The 20604-nt window shown below is 36.5% G+C and overlaps 3 protein-coding genes across 6 annotated transcripts in view; all 3 read left to right on the top strand.

The window, feature by feature from the left end:
• The first annotated feature begins 1222 nt into the window (after window positions 1-1222).
• hoxa9a (homeobox A9a) lies at window positions 1223-8608 on the top strand. Of its 2 annotated transcripts, XR_014031002.1 has the most exons (3): window positions 1223-1867; window positions 2166-6847; window positions 8465-8592. XR_014031002.1 is itself a non-coding variant. In XM_081377461.1 (2 exons), the coding sequence occupies exons 1-2, from the start codon at window positions 1351-1353 to the stop codon at window positions 2402-2404; spliced, it is 756 nt and encodes a 251-aa protein (XP_081233587.1). In that variant the 5' UTR covers window positions 1223-1350; the 3' UTR covers window positions 2405-8608. The 2 variants fall into 2 exon arrangements, 1 of the variants encoding a protein (XP_081233587.1); XM_081377461.1 differs by having other exon boundaries at window positions 2166-8608.
• An 8-nt stretch (window positions 8609-8616) lies between these two features.
• The window catches only part of hoxa3a (homeobox A3a), a 28084-nt gene continuing 16096 nt past the window's right edge, over window positions 8617-20604 (top strand). Inside the window, exons 1-2 of one of the 2 annotated variants that reach the window (XM_081377456.1) lie at window positions 8617-8635; window positions 14784-14895. The gene's annotated coding sequence lies outside the window, so the exon portion shown is untranslated. The remainder of the gene's footprint in view (window positions 8636-14783; window positions 14896-20604) is intronic. The other variant, XM_081377453.1, reaches the window with a different exon arrangement.
• Window positions 11574-14742, top strand: hoxa5a (homeobox A5a). 2 transcript variants are annotated; one of them, XM_081377460.1, is made up of 3 exons: window positions 11574-12287; window positions 12405-12629; window positions 13136-14742. In XM_081377460.1, the coding sequence occupies exons 1-3, from the start codon at window positions 12089-12091 to the stop codon at window positions 13384-13386; spliced, it is 675 nt and encodes a 224-aa protein (XP_081233586.1). In that variant the 5' UTR covers window positions 11574-12088; the 3' UTR covers window positions 13387-14742. The 2 variants fall into 2 exon arrangements, with proteins under 2 accessions (XP_081233586.1, XP_081233585.1); XM_081377459.1 differs by having other exon boundaries at window positions 11574-12629.

Raw genomic sequence — 20604 nt, 5'->3', positions numbered from 1 at the left:
ACTAATATGAACATGAACTTTTTATTAATTAACATTAGTTCGTTATTTCGTTAGTTCATATTGTTAATGTATTAGCTAGCTAATGTTAACAAATGAAACCTCATTGTAAAGTGTTACCTTTACTATTTTACTGAACAACGAAATTTAGAGGGATTAGTTACACTATTGTTAAAATAAAATGGTTACAGTTGTTAGTTACATTGTTACATTGTTTGATGTATTGTTATGGACACGACGACTTGAATTAACGGGAAGCTACCATGTTCAGCTAATTCTGTTCATTTATATTTTCACTTGGTGTTCAACAACAAGCTGTTGCTGGTATATTACTATCTAAAGAAATGTGTGTCCTTTATGCATTAAAATATACTCTTCACATAGTACATTATTCCAACATATTCAGTATGACTGAGAATATACTGTAATGGTGGACTAAAAGAGATAACTTCTTATTGATTATACAGAATCTTCTGTATTTGCAAATTTATTGAATATCAACAAACTGCAACAAACTGAAACAAGAAAAATACACAATGCACCTTGTAGCCAAACAGAAGCCTTATACATGTCTCAAGCAATGTATAAAATCCATAAAGAATATGACGAATGTGAAAAAATACAATTTGACAGTTAATGGCTATAGGCCTACATTATACGCATTATATTAACTATTTTATTAACGATAAACTCAATCGAATAGACAATAAAGTCAAATGGTTATAACATTCAAACTGACTTGGTACAGAAAATGTAAGGAACACTTATGAAAAATGAAAGAGCTTTTATTAATATTAATACTAATCCTATTAATAAAAATAGCATCATAGTGTCAGTTTGATTACATACATTTCTAGCAATGTCTCTTACCCGTGGCTTTTGTCTGAAGAAAGAAAAGAAAACCTTTTGTATAGTTTTTTTGTATATTCTTTGTAAAGCTTATTCGATTGTGGTTTATACAGGTATAGAAGAGTTTAATTGGAACCAATGCAACACATTTCACTTTTTTTTTCTTTTTTTTTTTTTGAGAAATTCCATTGATTTTGTGTGTGTGTGTGTGTGTGTGTGTGTGTGTGTGTGTGTGTGTGTGTGTGTGTGTGTGTGTGTGTGTGTGTGTGTGTGTGTGTGTGTGTGTGTGTGTGTGTGTGTGTGTGTGTGTGTGTGTGTGTGTGTTGTCACGTGTGTACCTCACCCAATCAAATGGCGGTCTGCTCTCAACTTCATTACTTGACTGGGGCTTTGCGAGGGGGAAGTTGCCTCTCCATTTTCACAGATTGTTATTTTGTGAGCGTGTTACTGTATGTGTGTGTGGATGTTTTTATGTGTGTGTATGCATGAGAGTGCGTGCCTGCCATGTCGACATCTGGAGCTTTGACAGGATACTATATTGACTCTCTTGTAATGCCGGACAACGAGGAGACTCGCTTTTCCTCAGGTTCAGGGCTCATTCAGCACAGGCCCTCCGTTTTACCCACAGATCATACAGAGATCGGTCCCTGCACATTCCCGGCAAAGCAAGCCGTTTATGGTGGCTCAGGTTGGGGCCACATCCCAACGCATTTCTCCAGTGGTGTACCGTCAGTGTATCAGCCACATACACAGCCTCAAGTAGCTGGGGATTACGTGCAGTCTTGGCTTTTGGACTCTGCATGTGGGCTGCCTTTCACTGAGCTACCGACGGTACATCATCACTATCATACCAAACCCGATACAAATAGAACGAATGAGGACGGCACTGAGGCCAGTTCACATGCTGCACTCCCTCCCGGAGGCTTCATTAACGGGGGATGTTCTACCGACACAGAGAAAGTATCTAGCCGGACTGCTGAGAAGGGAGGCAATATCGAGGAGAAACCGGGCGCTCATCCAGGTAAGGCTGACCAGATGGTGCGATAGTAGGCTACAATGAAATTAAACTTATATTATGCACCTTTCTTATGTATTTAACACGATTCTGGTAGTTAACTGCTGTAATATTTTTGACGGTGATATATTTTACATTGAGACGTGACTGTTACGAGGCTCTGAGACATAGGCTATGTTTGGGTAACTGTGATTTAGGCTATGCCTTCGTCTGGATTTTAGATAGGGCATTGTGTAAAAACTATTCACTATTCGCTTATGATTTCGAAACCCTCCTTCCCATATGCCTCTATACCTTTCCCTAGACAACCCTGTGTCCAACTGGCTTCACGCGAGCTCAACGCGTAAAAAACGCTGCCCCTATACTAAGCACCAGATCCTCGAGCTGGAGAAAGAATTTTTATTTAACACTTACCTCACGCGCGACCGGCGGTACGAGGTCGCCCGTCTACTGAACCTCACGGAGAGACAGGTCAAAATTTGGTTCCAAAACCGCAGGATGAAGATGAAAAAATTTAAAAGAGATGGAACGAAGGACGAATGAAGCACTTCGTGTATGTGAGGATGTGAGATGATACATCCTTTTAATGAAATGATTGTCGTGGAATTTTACATTAGGTGTCATTCTTTTCAAACAAACCATATTTGACTTAAAGCAAGCTGGGATCGTGTTGTTTTATTGAGTTATAGGCTATTTGTCATATGTGGATCACTTTTAATGAATACGGCACAAATCCATTTTTCAGACGTTCGCTGATGCAGCCTTAAACAATCTGTATTTAATTTAGACCTAATTTATTAGGAATGAATAGCCTAAATATGTCGGAGCTATATGTGCTATTTCTTCGATTGTAGGTGTGTATTTCAGACCTTCAATTAACATTTTCTTTTGTTCTGTAACTTTTCCTATATTTTGTCTAGAAATATTTGGCCCAGTTTTATGTAAAGATAATACACTTGAGATCGTGTGACCTTAGATTATTTTTTAATATGCCATTACCACTAGTCACTTCACTACCTATTTGTTTTGAATCGACCAACATTTTCACGCCATATCACACGATGTGATAATGGGTGAAGTCTGCGAACTTCAGGGAACAAGTAAAATTAGATACTGAGCTGTAGATATAAACGCACTGTAGGCAACTTTACAAATACCTCATGGTCTGTTGACCGTCATATTTTTATTTTTATTTTATTTTTGTTTATTGTTTACCTATTTTCTCAGATGTCATTTGTGATTTTATTTATTGAATAATAAAAGCAATTCATATCTCCAAACAAGTCTCCCTTATATTTTGTATTCCTCGTGACATTTTTGAAAGAACAATTAAGTTGTAATGTAACGATGTAATAAATTGCTTGTAGCCTACATGTAAAGTTTTAATTGTGTAATTTTTGGTAGATTTTCTTGTGCTTTTCCTTTTCAGACTTTTTCCGTAAAGTTGTATTTTGCATTAAGGGAAGGGAAATATAGGCCTATGCCTATTAGATTTATTTTTTTGTATAATTATTACAATTATTTTATTTTTATTGGTTGCTGTTGGTTTATTGTTTTACTTTAATGGATGCTGTGTAAACAGTCCTAATTAAAAGGATTCATTGAGAAAGATGATTTTTTTAAAGCCTAGTAGGAGCAGCTGTTTTTCGAGAAAAAAAAAACGCAAAACGATATGTAAATAACAATAAAAAGAAGAAGAAGTAGAAGTAAAAGAGTGTTCAAACCTTAAAGTCTTATACAGACGCTAATTTTGGCCTGTAATTTACTCAAACCATTTCACAGACCTGCCGTCAGCTCTTGAGGAATGTTCTCTGAGGCTAGGGTATGCCGGGCGAGTTTGGAGTCGGGGAGAGCAGTCTTGTAGACCGGCCTGGTAAGATGAGGTTGTTAGCTGCATGCAGCCATAAAAGACAATTACTGCTATAACCGTTTATGGTGTGCAAAGCGCTGCGAGGCGAGAGAACGCAACACAACAGAGATATTATGAGACTCGACAGCTGGGCTAAGTGAACAACGCACCATGTGTGCATGAATCTGTGGAATTAAAAGAACAGACATGTCGTTTGGACCTCAATGATGAGGTGATTGATGATACGGAGTTCGGGGTGTTCTGTTCTGTTCAGATTCTGTCTGTTTAAACAAACCTTAAAGTATGTGAATATGTAAGGCCTACTGTAGACTATAGCCTGGAGGAAGCCCATAAGTGGCACAGATATAGGCTAGCGGATGGACTTTGACTTCAAAGGCCTCCTCATGGAGACAAGGCAATGAATCGCAGACGCGGCAACAGACATTGGCATTCCGTTTTCAATGGCTTTATGGCCGTCCAGACACAATTAGACCGTTTCCAGAGGCCCGACACCCATTTGGAGAGGTGCTGTTATTTTCTTCAGTTACCCTGTGCTTTCAGGGAGACTCGACTTCGTGCACAAAAAGCCAGCGGAAATAATCTAGTTTTATTGGTCTCTAATTGCAGTTTACTCTATATGGCACCCTTTGTGTAGACCTATACATGGTAAAATGCAGGCGTCAGTGCAAATTCTCCAGAAAGAAGTTTAAAAAACAGTGCTCACTAATAAAATGAAAATGATGATTTTTTTTTCATATTCTTGCTTTCACTTGCGGGAATTATTTTGGCCATAACACAATGTCTAATCGTGGATGCCCAAGCAAAAATTAAATTATATCGTAGTTATGGAGGCCTACAGTTGCTTGCATTGTTATACAGTTTGGCCACTTGATGTCAGTAAAACCTCATAATTGAGAAATGTTTTGAGTGGCCCTAGCCTATTTCCAATAGCTTCCATGATCTTGTTTTGTTTTTTATGGCTTCCTTTGTTTCATTTTTGTTTGATAAAAAAACAAAAAAAAAAAAAAAAAATGTTGATGCTCTTTCTTCTATTTCTATTGTAAATGTAAAGCAATAATTACAACTTACATTGTAACAGTGAAGCAAAATCATTTGAGCACCGTCTGGATTATGAGTCAAGCCTGGTTTATATTCTCGATTTTTAATTAGTCAGTAAGCCTATTGAACCGAAAGAGATTTATTTATTTTTGCATTTAATGCCTATGTTAATGTTAATTCCATATTAACTATATCCACTGTTCCATATTCTATCCATATATCTTGGTAATAGAAAATGTCTATTTATTGACATTCCGTTTTAAAAAAAAAATCTCTCGCAAAAATATCGGGTAAATTTGATACAGAACACATGTTGGATTAAACTACTCCAGTTACGGTTTTGTAGAAAATCTATGAATGCATATCGGCACAAGCCTTCTTCATAGTGTGTCAGTGTGTGTGTGTTTTCAAATAGGCTATTGTTTTTCTAAATGTGACCAGCCAAAACAACTGTAAAGGCTTTTAAATATTTTGCAGTCTACTGAAGTGCTAAGATGTTTGCCTAAAGAGCACCTTCTGGGATTTTTATACGAGGTCCTTCCAGCAAGTAGCCTATAGCGTAAGATGTTTCCCTCTGAGACTAACATCGATCTAACATTGGGTTATTCTACAAGTCATCTACAATTTAGACTAACATTTAGTCTACTATGCACACCCAAAATTACACGTAATAACTGGTAATATAAATCTTTATTTTGTAATAAGTTTTCTTTGTCTTTCAAAATGCATTAAAGTCCACACAATAATCATAATATTGACATTTTCGGAGGTGAAATGAGCACATAAAAGCAGTGGCATCTGTATTTGTAAATTGTATGCTAATTTTGCACGTCTGTAAAATGACGTCGAATAAAAATATACAGCGTTACCGAAACAATCTCACAGCAATTCGTAATATGCCTATTTGGCGTTACCTTGTGTGCTCTCCAGTGAAAATAAATAAATAAAATTAAATTAAATAACACGCACGACCTGGCGTTTTTAGAGTAGATGGCTATCTGGTTTACATTTAAACATCGCACTTTAAACTTTGCACTTTTGAAAATGCTCTGATTAACCTGTACTTTAAATAAAAGCTAGGTCTATGTTATTGTTTGGAACACCCTGTGTTTTATTCAAATACTGTTTCCTTTTGGCAAAATTATCTACAATTTAAATTTCTTCCATTATATTTTTTATGTTACGTGTATTCAGGGCTCGTCTTTTAAAATAAAATTACATTTCATGCAAACATCCTGTATACTTCATTTTTCCTCCTTTCTATTTCACAACAATGAAAAATGTAGCCTATAAAACGAAATACATACCGAATACTACAATGGAATTTTAATAGTTAAACAAACTTTTCTTTTAATGTTTTGAACCTGTTAAATGTACTTTTAATAAAATAAAAAAAGAAATAGAAAAAAGAAATAAAGACTAAGCTATTAAAATGTAAGATGTGTTCTGCCAAATCAATGGATTTTTTCGAAGACTTTCTAAATAAATCAAAAACGATCTAAAGTCGTATTATTCTAAGTCTCATTAGTATTTCTATATTTTTAAATACTAATTTTCATAAGAATTTTCAGCGGACCATTGACTGATTTGGATATTAACTACTCATGCAATCTGACGAAAAGGCAAAAGCAATGCTTATTGGCTGTTTAAGTGCTTGCGGAGTAATCATGTGACTTCATGGACCCAATGCCAGTGAAGTGGTATTTAATATGAACTCTGGCTGTAATGGGATTGTATATCACCCTGGCTCGTAAAAACGACAGCAAGGATTCCTGCTCAACAATTCTGCACGATGAAAAAAATATGAATTTGAATTAAATTGGAATATTTGTCACAGGCATGGGCAGGGCGCACTCACTCACTCTTCTTCTTCAGCACTGGCCAGAAATGTTGCTTTGTGTGAAACAAATGGTCGTCTATACAGCAGGAGGAAATGACTTTCTAAAATGTTACTTACACATGACATGGCCAAGCTGTGGCTCATGGGGGATTTAGAAGGAACTTGGATATATCCCGCCCCAAATTCATATGGCACGGACAGAACCAGTCGGATGTGTATCTTCAAATGAGAACGCAAGGTATGACTTTCACGTTTGTTTGAGACAGCTTGTAGTCTATCTTGTGTAGGTTTTCTTATATTATTGTGTCAGAGGCTACAGAGTCGTAACTGCATACCCAAAGCCGCCGATGCAGCTGTTCATGCATGTGTGAAGTCGTAAACGTTTTAATGTCTTGGCTCTGTGGTAATAAATTAATTACTCAGTGCTTCTTAATTTAGAGGATCTCCTATGCGTATCTGGTTGCATAATTGATTTCTCTCTTTGTGTCTGCTTGCAAGATTTATAACATACTCTGTTAAAGAAACTATTATATCTCCGATGTTATTGTGCCTTATAGGCTACTGCAACAGATGGCTACAGAGTAACTACTGACCAGAATACTATTTACAGCTCACAGGCATCTTTTAAACTGTAGGCCTAATATAATCTATTAACACAAAACCAAGAATCATTTTCATTAGCGATGATAGCCTATGTATGATCATGACACCCTAATACAAGGCTAAATGGAGTGAATGTCTCTCTTTGGAGTAATCGTGCAGTTTAAAATGGTTAAATCTAAAAAAAAAAATTATCATTTTACGAATTTACGCATTTTACGTAAAATTTCGATCATTTTTTATTGACAAGGCGACAGGCCAACATGACCCAACCAACGCCATAGACTCAAGGGACACCAAATGTTAAAACTCCTATATTTGCGCATATCAAATTTAGATGCTATTGTCTTAACACGTTCAGTTAGTCAATCATAGCCTAAGTCAAATGGCCACAATTTAAGAATGCGTTAACTCGTCTTCTTTATTGCTCTGTTAACATCAATATGAATTTTTCTAAAATCTGGGAGCATAATGGAAACTTAACAACTAAAATGGTTATGTAGACACTAAGAACACTGATCGGTTTTTCCATTAAATAATACAAAATCTTCTTCTCACCTTTTCTCTTGTAACCCTGCGCTACCTATAGCCTAATTGAATTGGACATGCCTATGTGTTAAAGTAAAACATATTGTGTAATTATGGTGGTCCCATCTATTTTCTCTTTTAAAAACACCTGAACAGATCAGTTATCCTCCACAATATTTTGATAATTTAAAATCCTTATGTTTCCGTTATGATTTCAAATATGTTTTTACTAATATTTTATTTTAATAAAGAAATGATTTTATTATTATTAATAATAAATCGATGTCTTTATTATGGTTAAATTTATAGCAATATGACAATTTCAACAATTGATGAAAAAAAGTTGTTTATACACTACTGCGGATAAGTCTTTAGAGTTAGGATACTTTTCCTGTGAGCTCCTCCTCTCTGTAAAATGGCGCCTGGCTGAAAACATTGCTTTCCCAGCCCCCACCTCTGTTCTGTTCCCTGGAGAAGCTATAAATCTGTTGTTGTTTATGAAAATTTACTACTTTGCCATACAACTTTATGAGCTGCCGCTAGCTCCTATTGGCTACCACGTTGGTCACGTGTCTGAGGCCACATGAACGTTAACTTTTTATGTGAATGTATCCCTACCCAAAATAGAGCAGCATACTTCTTCTGACCTTGCTTTGTCTAGCATTCTTTTACCTCTGCTTTTACACACAATTTCGTCGTTGTTATTTTCTTGTCTTTCAATTTTGAGGTAATATTCTACATTCGCTGCCAACGAAGTGAGCACTGACCTACGGAAAAGAGAAAACTGCTCATCCTGTTTGGCACACTGTGGCATGATAGAGAAGCTTTCCGAAGATCTGTGAAGTATTTTCACCAGCTTTTGATTCTTGCCCTCGTCGACCAACAGACACTCTGAACGGTAAGGACTTGGGTTGTTTTTGTACCATCGCACTGATTTTGAAGTAATGTATCTAATATTGCACATTTTGGGAAAAATTCAAATTAAGTTTGTTGTTGATGTTGTTCTGGTGATGCTGTTTTTGTTTGCTGCTGTTGCTGTTGTTGTTTGTAGTATTCTCTTGTTATCCACAAGAGAATGTCTACTGCTGTTCCTTAAAAACTGTTGGGTATGTCATATGACTGCAGTAGCCTAAACGTTGCAAAAATGGTCATGTCTTGATAAAAACTTGATAAGAATAGAAGGCTGCTTATTATTATTTTCCTATTTGGAATAAGTTTACATAAGCTATTTGTATTCGAATAAGAGCCTACTATTCAGTATGCTATTTTATTTAATTAATCATGCGTTGTTAAGGCAAGAACTGTGGTGTGGTCCTTGTTTCAGAAAAGTTTGAGGTTTCGAGTAATAATTGTTGTCATATAACTTAATAGTAGGCTAATTAATCAGATTGTAGATCATGTTCTTAAAAAGAAGTCTAAGTAGGATATTTAATAGGCTATAAACGGCTAATACAAATCGCCTAATAAAATTAGAAATACAGTAATTAAAAGCTTATTATCATTAGGACTTTTGAAAATCGTCGTACGAGTGCTAAAGTGCATAATGATATAGGCCTACATGCCGTCACCTGTAGGACAACCGCAAAATTACACCTCAATTTAAAACGGGTTATAGCCTTCGTACAGTATCCGATAGGGCAGACTATAGGCTAATGGTACTTTTAAATCATTCATATTTTTATTTTATTTATTTCCTTTTAGTTGTTTATTTTTTATTTCAGCACGTTATAAACAATGCAAGCAAAGTAAAATCTCCCCAAACAAGTTGAAGATATAGCATCCTATCCTAATCGGAAATGGAACCTATAGGATGTTTAATTTATCCCATATAATCTATTATTACAAACGAATACAATTCATAAGAGATATGCATAATTCTATAACTCTTCAATTGTGAACGAATGACGAGGTAAATAATGGTACATCAAAACCACCACTAGATGGTGATCTACTTTACTGGCTGCACAAGCAAGTGGTTTAAGTTCACTTGTTCAAGCTGTTACAATGTAACATACTGAAATGTGAAGTGAAACGGCAAGGAATCTGTCTAGATCTTTGCCGATGATACAGCTCAAAAACATTACTTTTCATAGCATTAACGGCATTACATTTATACAGAGAATGATCTTGCCTGAAATATCTGGATCTATCCTATTGGAATAGCCAGAATGTGCAGGCGTCTTGTGTTACCACAATGTAACAATTTGCATGTTGAATTTCGGAAGAACAAGTATAGCCTTAAAAAAAAAACGTAAATAGGCCTAAGTAGGCCTATATTGAATTATTATTATTATTATTATTATTATTATTATTATTATTATTATCACTTAGGCTATTATCTTTTTATTTCTGTTTGAATTTTATAACGTTTTCGCGCCACATTTCACAGTTAATCCTTATCACCACATTTCCATAATTATCGAAGCTTAGCTAAATTAATCAAGCTCAGCCAAAGACAAAGCAATGTGTTTTCTGTGACGAATCGCGACCTCAAGGTCATTGGAACTATCTTCGTGCGTAATTATACGACGAGCACCGTAAAACCAGCAAGTAGATTGCTCGATATTTACGGGAACTGTCGGATCTTAAGATGCTGAACTAGAGCCGAAACTTAAGCGAATATCTCAGGACGCCAACTAGTTGTTTGTCGTCTTGTCAAAGGAGGCCTAAATAAGGTTTTATATAATGCAGAACCAGCAGCTGCGGAGAAGAAAAGTTGTTTTTAAGGTGAATTTTAACGATACATAGGCTGTATAGCACATATAGTGCCGTGTATCGTTAATTACGAGGTTACAATGTTACAAAAAGCATAAAGGGGCAAGCTACTTTGTCACCGCTTTGCTCTTTTCTTCATCATAAGATCCTGCTGATGTTATTCCTGCATGTTGGTATTGGCAGCTTGTCAAGGAAACCGGTAGAACACATTCATTCATATATGAAAGTTCTCTTTTTTTCTCTTTTTTTCCTCTTATAATCAAAGAAACTGTAATTTTTGTGAATGTGCCTATTCCCTATATTGTATATAGTTAGCTATATTAGATACATTTTCCCTCTGAAGCCACTGGCCAACGTATTTGAATCATGAGAGGTCAGTTTTATTTGTCCCCATAGGGAAAGTAAGTTTGCAGCATAATCACACAGACTTCAAAAAATCACAGTTGGCATACAAACAACAATAAGTAAATGTAAGATAATTTATTTTAACCAGACCAGATGGCCATCAATTAAAAGTATTAAAAGAAGAATTAAACATTTTAATTCAGCAGTGGTTTTTATAGGCCTACTATACAAACTGTATATTCTATCCCCCTACACTTACTCTACCCCTAAACCCCATTGCAGAAAGCTATGCTATTTTAGATTTTCAAAAAATATCATTCTGTATGATTTATAAGCTTGTTTCCTCATAGGAACCAAAAAAAAGGTCCCCTGCACAAGGTCAGAAATGATTGTATTGCCGTCTTCGAGCATGACGTAGGATTACCAGGACATGACACACACAGACACACAGCTCAACATATTTAACTATTTCCATATATGTTCTTGATTTATAACATAAGCTACTATATTAATTAGCGATGATCATGCACCATATGTTAAAATTAGATAATATAAGAGAATGTGGTGTACCTGATACCGAATTACGTAAATTCTTTATTTGATAAACCACTGTTTATTTTCCTTATAGGCTATTCCTTATTATTTTAAGTGGGTAGGCTATAGACCTAAGAATGGTATCCTTTGGTATTACATTTTTATATCCTTGTCGGTTCTTTATTTCAAACCTTTAAATGCATTTGTCTTTGGATCTACTGAATCCATTAGACATTCTGGTGCGTGTTTTGTGTGCAGGTCACGGTGCATTGTTTCACCAGATACAATTTTTCTACCGCAGAGTCGTTACCCTCTGAATGACCCCATCGCGTGCTCGCTTCCAGTCTGATGGTTTATGTAGTACCGCTTTTAACCAGAGGGTGGCGCGCGGCTCCAATCTTTAGCGGGGCAAACAACAGCTAGTTCGGCGAAACTCTTGTTGCGCGCTCCCGTATCCAAACAATTCCACCCTGATTTCCTGCTTACGCGTGAGTTTACCGCTGGAGGTCACGGAATAGGATTTACGACTGGTCAACAAAAACACGTGACTCTAAGCCGTACCCCATATTTGGGAGCCTACGTAAGGGAGCATTAAGTCTGTGTCTCACTCATTTCCATAATTCATCATAAATTGTGCAAGGGTGTAATAGAAGCTCAAAACCACCAAGAGATACAAATCAAACCCAGACGGCAGCATTGTTCTCTCCATCAAGGTAGTTGTAGTAACTAAAAATAATTATAAGGTAATTGTCAACCAATGAGCTCTTATTTTGTGAACTCATTTTGCGGTCGCTATCCAAATGGCGCGGACTATCCCTTACATAACTATGGAGACCACAGCTCTAGTGGCCAATGCAGAGATTCTACGGGCATGCATTCGGGCAGGTATGCTTACGGCTACAATGGAATGGATCTCAGCACCGGGCGCTCTACCACCGGACACTTTCTCTCATCTGGTGAGCAAACTCAAAGCTACACAGACAGTCCAACTGCGACGCCTGTCCGGTACAATCAACCGGTTACCGCGCGCAGCGCCGAGACTTCCTCTGACCCTCTCCCCTGCTCATCCTTAGCCAACTCTCCTGTCAGCGAGCAGTCACACCGCGCCCTGAAAACCTCACTAGCGAGCACCGCTGGCTCTGCGACCAACAGCGTCGGGACGGTTCTCAGTCGCGAGGACGTCCCTAAAGCGTCCATGGAGGAAGAAAAGCCGCCGGGAAGTGCGCAGACAGCTTCACAGAATGTATCCGAGGCGCCGCAGATTTATCCATGGATGCGAAAACTTCATCTAAGTCATGGTAAATGGAAAACAAAGTTCTGTTTTTTTATGTTTGTTGGAGTAAGACGGAGTAAGGTGTGAATGAACCCCTGTCAAATTACACAAATTCAGTTGGGGACGTCTAATGCAAATACAGTAGTTTACTTTGGTTTTGGACAGTTATATCGAAATTTGTCACCTCCAGCATGCTGTCATGTTGTTTACTGACTCCATGTCTCGGAACATAATATAAAATATATTTTATTTTATTAAAATGAAAGAACCCAATTGTAGCTATTATCAATTGCCCTGTCTATTACCCATTAATGAATTGGCTGTGCTATTAAATTCATTATAAATCTGATTTCATTTGAGATCATTTAACGAATTAAATGTTATGCTTTCTGTCATTGAGAGCGTGCCATGCACGCATACTTTGAAGATGAGGCATGTCCTTTAAACCATGTTTTGTGTTGTGATTACATGTATTATTTTAGGCTGCATTCAATTATAAAAGTGAAAATGTCACACTTTTGTGTATAACAGACAATTTGACCGGACCGGAGGGGAAAAGGCCCAGGACAGCCTACACACGCTACCAGACACTTGAGCTTGAGAAGGAGTTCCACTTCAACCGGTACCTGACACGTCGCCGACGAATTGAGATTGCACACACACTCTGTCTCTCAGAGAGACAAATCAAAATATGGTTTCAAAACCGCAGAATGAAATGGAAAAAGGACAACAAATTGAAGAGTATGAATATGGTGGCTGCAGGAAGCGGATACCGGCCCTGAAAATGTGTATATTGTAAATGTGCATATAACGAATAAATTAAATTGTTAGTGTTTCAATACGTGTGTGTACGCACCCGCGCACACGTATAAGTGTATGTTTTACAAGGGGATGAAGGTTTTTCCCATTTCACAAAAGAACTTTCCACTGGTCGTGAGAGAGTGTTGCGCCCTGTTCTGCGGCCTTTGTCGGAATAACAATAATAGTAGTAATTAAAACAAGTCCCCTCTGTGTTTTCATGTAATGTTGCTAATGTGGATGACCTTTGCATTGTCTTAGAAAAGCCACACAAAGGTGTCGATTAATATAACACGTTTTGACGAAAAATGTTTGGTGCATTTGGTAAGCCAACCTGTAAAGGTTTTTGACTCTTGCTAAATGAAGCATAACTTAAATGCGTTTTTTGTTGTTGTTGTTTTTTTATGTTTCCTGTTTGTACATATAAATTGATGTATTTAATGTATTTATTTTAATTCGATATTAAATATCGATTGTATTTAATTCATTGTAAAGTTGAAGTAGAAGACTGTTTCTTTTTCGTGTTACTGTCATTTTTGTGTATTGATAAAATCGTTATGTTCAGACTTGTCCGAATATTTGTCGTGTCCTCATTTTTATACTTGAATATGTTTGTGTGTTTTACTGAACTGTTCAGCTAGAATTATTTAATTTACCTTCTTGTGAAATTTGAATGATAACTGGAAGTGCAGAAAACAATGTGGCCAACGATAAATGCAATGTTCATAATAATAAAGTTTTTACTTAAAATGTTAGATCTAAATTTGTTGTCAGGTTTGTTGTCCCATAAGGATTGTGTGTATATAAAAGAGGCAGGCGTATCTATAAAAGTCAAATGCACCACATAATTGTTCGATTATTGATGTAAGAGTGAGTAGTCATAAAATGCAAAAATGCCAGCTTTTCCACTTTCAAAACCTAAATAAAATATGTAGCAAGAAATGTTCCATTTCTAGTTTGTTTACAATTTGTTTATTTCTGTAAAAGTTTGAGTGGTTCAACAGGTAGCCTATGGGACGCACTAATCACTACTTTACTCACCCAATGTGGAAAGGGTACTTATGTTCCCCTTGCCAACTTCTCAACATGAGTGTGCGTCCACGCCCAGTGTTTCGCACTCTTCTCTTCTCTGGAAATCTGAAAAGGGTTTTAGCAGCAAACTTTAGACCCTTTGCCATTCTGGATCCGTGACATTGGCGGGTAAGATAAATAATGAGGTTTTCTCCACGAATTAGATCGTAAAACGGCAGATAGGCTCACTGGCCATAAAACAGTCACGTGGTGGCAATTAAAGTCAGTTTTATGGTTTTGGGGAGTCGACACTATATCGCATATAAAGTTTAATCGCACTGACGTGGAGCTTCGTTCTCTTTCTCTGCAGACCTTAGAGGTGTTCATTGACTGCTTACCACAACTTCTATTGACATACCAGATTGCTATGGACTGGAAAAACGTCGACCGGATTCACTCGGGTGGACGAGAGTCAGATCCTGGTAAGTTCAAGTTGGTTTGTTTCGGTTTTTAGTTTCTGTTAAGAGATATAATTTTCTTTAGGCCCTCAGTGAAAAAATGAGCAGAACATGAATGCACTCAGTTTCAACTGTGTTAATGAGGGTTTGTACTGTGAAGACCTGCTTGTCCGGCAGATGAGTGGTAGGGGGCATTGCTCTCTGACTGTATAATTGCTTCATTCCTACTGCATAAAATTACGAATTGTAAAGACGTTTTTGGTTACTTTTTTCAAGTCAGTTTTTCTAGTATCAGCCACACCCTTCAAAACTTTTTGGATGTTGATGCACAAATTTACCGCCTGCCAGACCTGCCTACAAGTTTTGAAACAGAGGATAGGGAGTTGTTCTATCTATCTATCTATCTATCTATCTATCTATCTATCTATCTATCTATCTATCTATCTATCTATCTATCTATCTATCTATCTATCTATCTATCTATCTATCTATCTATCTATCTATCTATCTATCTATCTATCTATCTATCTATCTATCTATCTATCTATCTATCTATCTATCTATCTTTAATGGCAAAAATATAGGCTATTTTGCCTACTTTGTTAGCAAGATCATTTTATACTCTCAATATGGATAATTTGTTAATATTTCTGGATATTTTAACCAACTGACAATCTTGTGATTAAAAATGAGTAATTATTATTCAACAAAATCTTATAGCACCACTACTGCTCAGGAACACTGTAGTTATCATGCTCAGCAATGCTGTTTTATTTTATCTTAACGGCACATAAAACGCATATTGTCGAAAAATAAAAACGTTAATGCAGATGAGATGAGAAAATGCGCATATAACTTCTACATACTTAAAGCGATGTGTGAGAATGAGTGGGAGATAGACAGAATTCGATAGACAATGAAGGAGAGAGACGTGCTGAAGAAAAATGTCTTCGCTCCTGGTTCACCGTGAGGTCAGCGGCGGCAGGAAGATGAATGTGCGCACGCCGTAAACCACCAGCAGAGCTCGCTTTTGGCCAAGTTCAGTGTCACCCGTATTGGCGCCCCTTTTCCCTATAAGGATAAAAATGAGAGAAAGAGAAAGAATAATAACTCCTGAACACACCTTTAATTGCAGGGACTCTCAGTAGAATAGAAATGGTTCACAAATCTTGATGCAGCATGGATATCAGCAGAACGACATTGATGGCTACAGCAGGCCAAGCTGTCTGCAGATATAAAGGTTGTTTGATACCATATTAATAGATTTGGCCTAATATTAATGGTCATGATAAATGGAAGATATAAAAGATGCATTGGGAAAACGATAGCATAGATTGAAAGAGAGGGAGAGAGAGAGAAAGGGCGAAAGAAAGTTGATGAGCTCGAAGGCTTGTTTGTGTCCATCTGTTTATTTGTGCTTGTTTGTCTGAGAGAGAGAGAGAGTGCGATTGTAAAGGTAGGGGGAGGGCCGGGGTCAAAAGTTTACGTCAGAACAAGTAGCTGTCATCTGTTCTTGTAGAGCGCAGTGCCACTTTTATAATGGCACAAAAGATGGAATAGCTGTGAATCCCGTGAGTTCTGGTCTAACCTCGCGATGAACTCTGCAAGCTGGGTGACCCTGGGTTGGCATCCCCAAGAGACTACCTCCTCCGCCTATGCCAGAGATTGAGCATTCAGGTTTTATTAAGGGGTTTGATTGGTGAATTTCCTTTGAATAAATCGCATTTGATGACCAAAAGTTCTGCTATAGACATTTGCATTTAGGATTGATCATATTTCCGCAAGGAGCATTTCTTTGTTCTGAAGCGTTGATTTCTCTTTGTCTGGATTCTTGAAAACCAAACATTTGTTTAGTTTAATTGAATAAAAGGAAAAAAAGGAAAAAAAGGAAAAACAATACAAGGAAAATAATCTGTCTAGCATTATTTACCGGTTAATTAGGGATGAACGAGGCCGAGACTGCATATAGATTTGTAATAAAATGACTTGGAATTGTCTTACAAATAATTTTAGGCTATTTAGTAGGCAACTTATCCCCATCTCCTTTTGGATATGCGAAGACGCATCGACGCCATATATATGTTTTAATTCTCTATATTTCTGTTATCGCGAATAGGCTACAAGCCTCAAATCTAAAGCCTCGAATTTAGATATCTTTATTGGATCTCTTTGGGGTCATTTAATAGGCCTATTAATTGCCTTTTTTTAAAGAATGCATAGGCCTAGGCTATATTTTGTGCAATAGGCTATCTGACATTTCCAGAAAAAAAATTGTAATAGCCTACAGAAAATTTCAACAACAAATGGCATTAATGATAGTGATAATGATAATGATATATATGAAGATTAATAAAGCTGTATCACACACATTTGTATCGGCAAAATTTGTTTAATGAAAGTAATTTCGAATAATTTTGTCCAAGGTTATATTCATTAAGCTTAATTTACGGGTCTTACCTCAGGTTTATGGTTTACAGAAGACCCGATGACACTTGCTATAGGCGGAAATTCCCTTTTTAGTTGTGACACGGAGAAATACTGCGGAGATATCTGTAAATATAAGATTGAAATGCTATGAATTGAAATACTGAAATGCTCGCGATTTAAATTATTTAGATTTTTGATTGTATTTTGGTTTCAGCAAACTTTATGTTGGAATTCTGTCCTCAAATCGGAAATTTCAATACCATAGTAGGCTATTTTGTAAATCAGTTTTTAACGGGTTTAAACTGAAGGTGATTAATCTGTTGGCGAAATGTATGTTACCTTTTACATTTTTTCGTGTTTCATTCACTGTTGATTTGTTTAATGTTTAAGCTTCTTTATAGTCAATTTATTGGCAACTTATATGACCAGACGCCGTTCCTGAAATTGACTTTCAATACTCTGATAGATATTCATTGGAGTAAAAAATGTGATAACTAACCACGATCTCTCTTATTTATATTTTATTCATATATCAATAAATAACAATTGTAGTTGTGAGATTTAAATATCCATAATCAGGATTTTCTTTCTTCTGATCATCTGATAAATTGTTTGTTTTACCTGATTTAAATATGTAAATACTGCAGCGTTGGTGTTTGTTTTGAGTTCTCCAGTTTTTTACACAAAGAAGTGAAGTATATAATGAATAGCAGACGACATGGTATCTAAATCTTCTTTTCTTCTTCTTCTTTTTTTTCTTTATTTTTTTTATTTTTTTTGTTAAAACCTTGCGGGTTAAAGTCTTTAGACGTTAGCAATATGAATTTATCAAGAGGTTAAATCAAATACAACTATTTTATAATAACATTTGTAATAATAACAGTAACAATTATTATTATTATTATTATTATTATTATTAAATATGTTGTTATAATGAAGTTGAAAATTAAGATAAATGTTACATTATATATATATATATATATATATATATATATATATATATATATATATATATATATATATATAAGACCCTGTTCTAAATGAAGTCCAAGGCCGGGGTAAATGCAAGGTCACTGCGTCTAACAAATATGAAAATGTCACCTTTTCACGGGGCACGCCTTGTTGTTTAACAAAGACTGTCAATGAACAAGATTAATAAGAGACGAAATGGACGCTGAGTCACGGAGAGGTCAAACCGAAGTTATCTCTGTGTAGCTAAAGAAAGGTAGCCAGAGCGGTTCTGAGGCTGTGGGTCCTAATAACGTGAATCTTGCGTGGATGCTTGAACAGGAGTTTTCCGTTCGGGGTGGCTGGTGAATCACTACATGGAAATATTAAGGATAAAGAAGCGTTACATTGGAACTACCTGTCGCAAGAGGGATGTTTCTTTATATTCGTTTATCTGGGCAGTCTTATGAGCTTCAAGGTCAGGAATATTATTTTGCTCACGAACTTAAACAAGGTAGGCCTTTTCATATTTTAGTGTTCACATAAACATTGAAATTCAATAAGTCCAATAGAAATATGGTAAAGTTATGGAATAGATTCGTTGTTGTGCATTTCACAGGAAAGGGGAAATATACAAAAATCATTGATAGTTTTAACACTTCTTAACATTGAGATGTGTTCCATAGAGATATTTCAAGACCATAAACGTGACATTGCAGACATTATTATAACGATTTTAAAATATTTTCATTACCATTCAAGCAATATTCATACAAAATAACTCCATCAAGACTGCTATGTATTGCTGTTAATAAAAAGCCTGCTTCAATAAATACAACTGATACAACTAAGCAGTGGCTACCTTCAAACATAGTTGAATATAAGCTACTGTGCAGAACATTAAAGTTCTTTATAAGTTGTCCAGTTTAACTGGACAGTTCATATATATATATATATATATATATATATATATATATATATATATATATATATATATATATATATATACGTGTGTGTGTGTGTGTGTGTGTGTGTGTGTGTGTGTGTGTGTGTGTTGTGTGTGTATGACCAACATATTTAATTTTGGGACTTCTGTGAAAGAATGCCATATTTATTTATTTAGACTAGGCCTACATTTATGTATTTTTGGTTTTAATGAATATGTGAGGTATTTCTTATACTAATTCGGTAATAATAATCATTTCAAAATCAAAAGATGCAAATTTGTGACACTGAAAGGCTCGTGTATGCATTCGTTTTTATTGACTGCACATGCTTGGGCTGCTTTGAGCAGATCGTCTAGATGATGATATTTCGTAATAATTGACGATGCCAATGGTAGAACCTCTACAACTAAGTCCGTTTATTGTGTCTGTAAAAACTGTTGCAAAAGACGTGTGAAATTATTGGTTGATGCTGTTGCTGGCTTGAAAATAGTCTTTGTCCTATTCATTAACAGGTGCACTGTGTTAGTTGCTTTGTGAAAGTGGTCATGGGCCTTCTTGAAGGTTCTTTTGAGGAACCTATAGAAATTTGAACGTCCCTGTAGGGTAGGCCTACAGAACTGCAGGTCGTGGTACACAACAAACGAGATTTATTTTTGTACATTTGTCATCAGAAAGGGCATTAACACTGGAAGGGGATGCTTTCGTGATAAATCACGTCTTCTGTTGCACTTCAATCCTTTATCACTGTATATCATTTTAACATAGATCGTATACATTCAGCCAGCTGTTTCGTTTACTATTCAATGTATATGGTAACTATATCGAATTAATTTCTCATATTTTAATTCGATAACAAAAAGAGACGCATACCGCTCGAACACATTTTTGCTGTGATGATGCCTGGCCTGCTATTGGTGCTTGTTTACACGATGCCCACAGGAGGCGCTGATTGGTCGCATTTCTCACGTGACCGACCAACTTTGTACATTTGACAGAGGAGTAGGTGGGTTTTGGAGAGATCAGAAAAACGACAGCACGATAAAAATTAGAATTGTTGCACTTTTCAAATTAATGATCATGAGTTCCTACTTGATCAATTCAAATTACATCGAACCTTCTTTCCCACCCTGCGAGGAATATCAGCAGAACGGATACATGCCCGTGTCCTCTGATTATTATGAGCGGCAGAAAGACGCGGGCTTCCCCCATCACGAGGAGACATCATACCCGCGATCAAACTACCAAGAGCCGAGCTATGATTACGGTAATGTGTCAACCAACGGCCTCAACGATTTCACCGACCGTCATCACGCGCAACCTCAATCCGTTCCGCAGAATCATGGACCCCGCCTCACCACAGAGAGCTGTGCTGGTTCAACTGCGAGCAAGGATTGTAGCCTCGTGTCAGAGG

Source organism: Scardinius erythrophthalmus, assembly GCF_964197995.2.
Source record: "Scardinius erythrophthalmus genome assembly, chromosome: 10".
In the NCBI taxonomy this organism is placed as follows: Eukaryota; Metazoa; Chordata; class Actinopteri; order Cypriniformes; family Leuciscidae; genus Scardinius; species Scardinius erythrophthalmus.
This window is presented reverse-complemented; position numbering and strand designations above follow the sequence as displayed.

Coding starts and splice junctions, on each gene's coding strand:
- hoxa9a (XM_081377461.1), top strand. CDS start 1,351: ATGTCGACATCTGGAGCTTTGACAGGATACTATATTGACTCTCTTGTA. Junction 1,868..2,165: donor GAAACCGGGCGCTCATCCAG/GTAAGGCTGACC, acceptor ACCTTTCCCTAG/ACAACCCTGTGTCCAACTGG.
- hoxa5a (XM_081377459.1), top strand. CDS start 12,089: ATGAGCTCTTATTTTGTGAACTCATTTTGCGGTCGCTATCCAAATGGC. Junction 12,630..13,135: donor AAAACTTCATCTAAGTCATG/GTAAATGGAAAA, acceptor TGTGTATAACAG/ACAATTTGACCGGACCGGAG.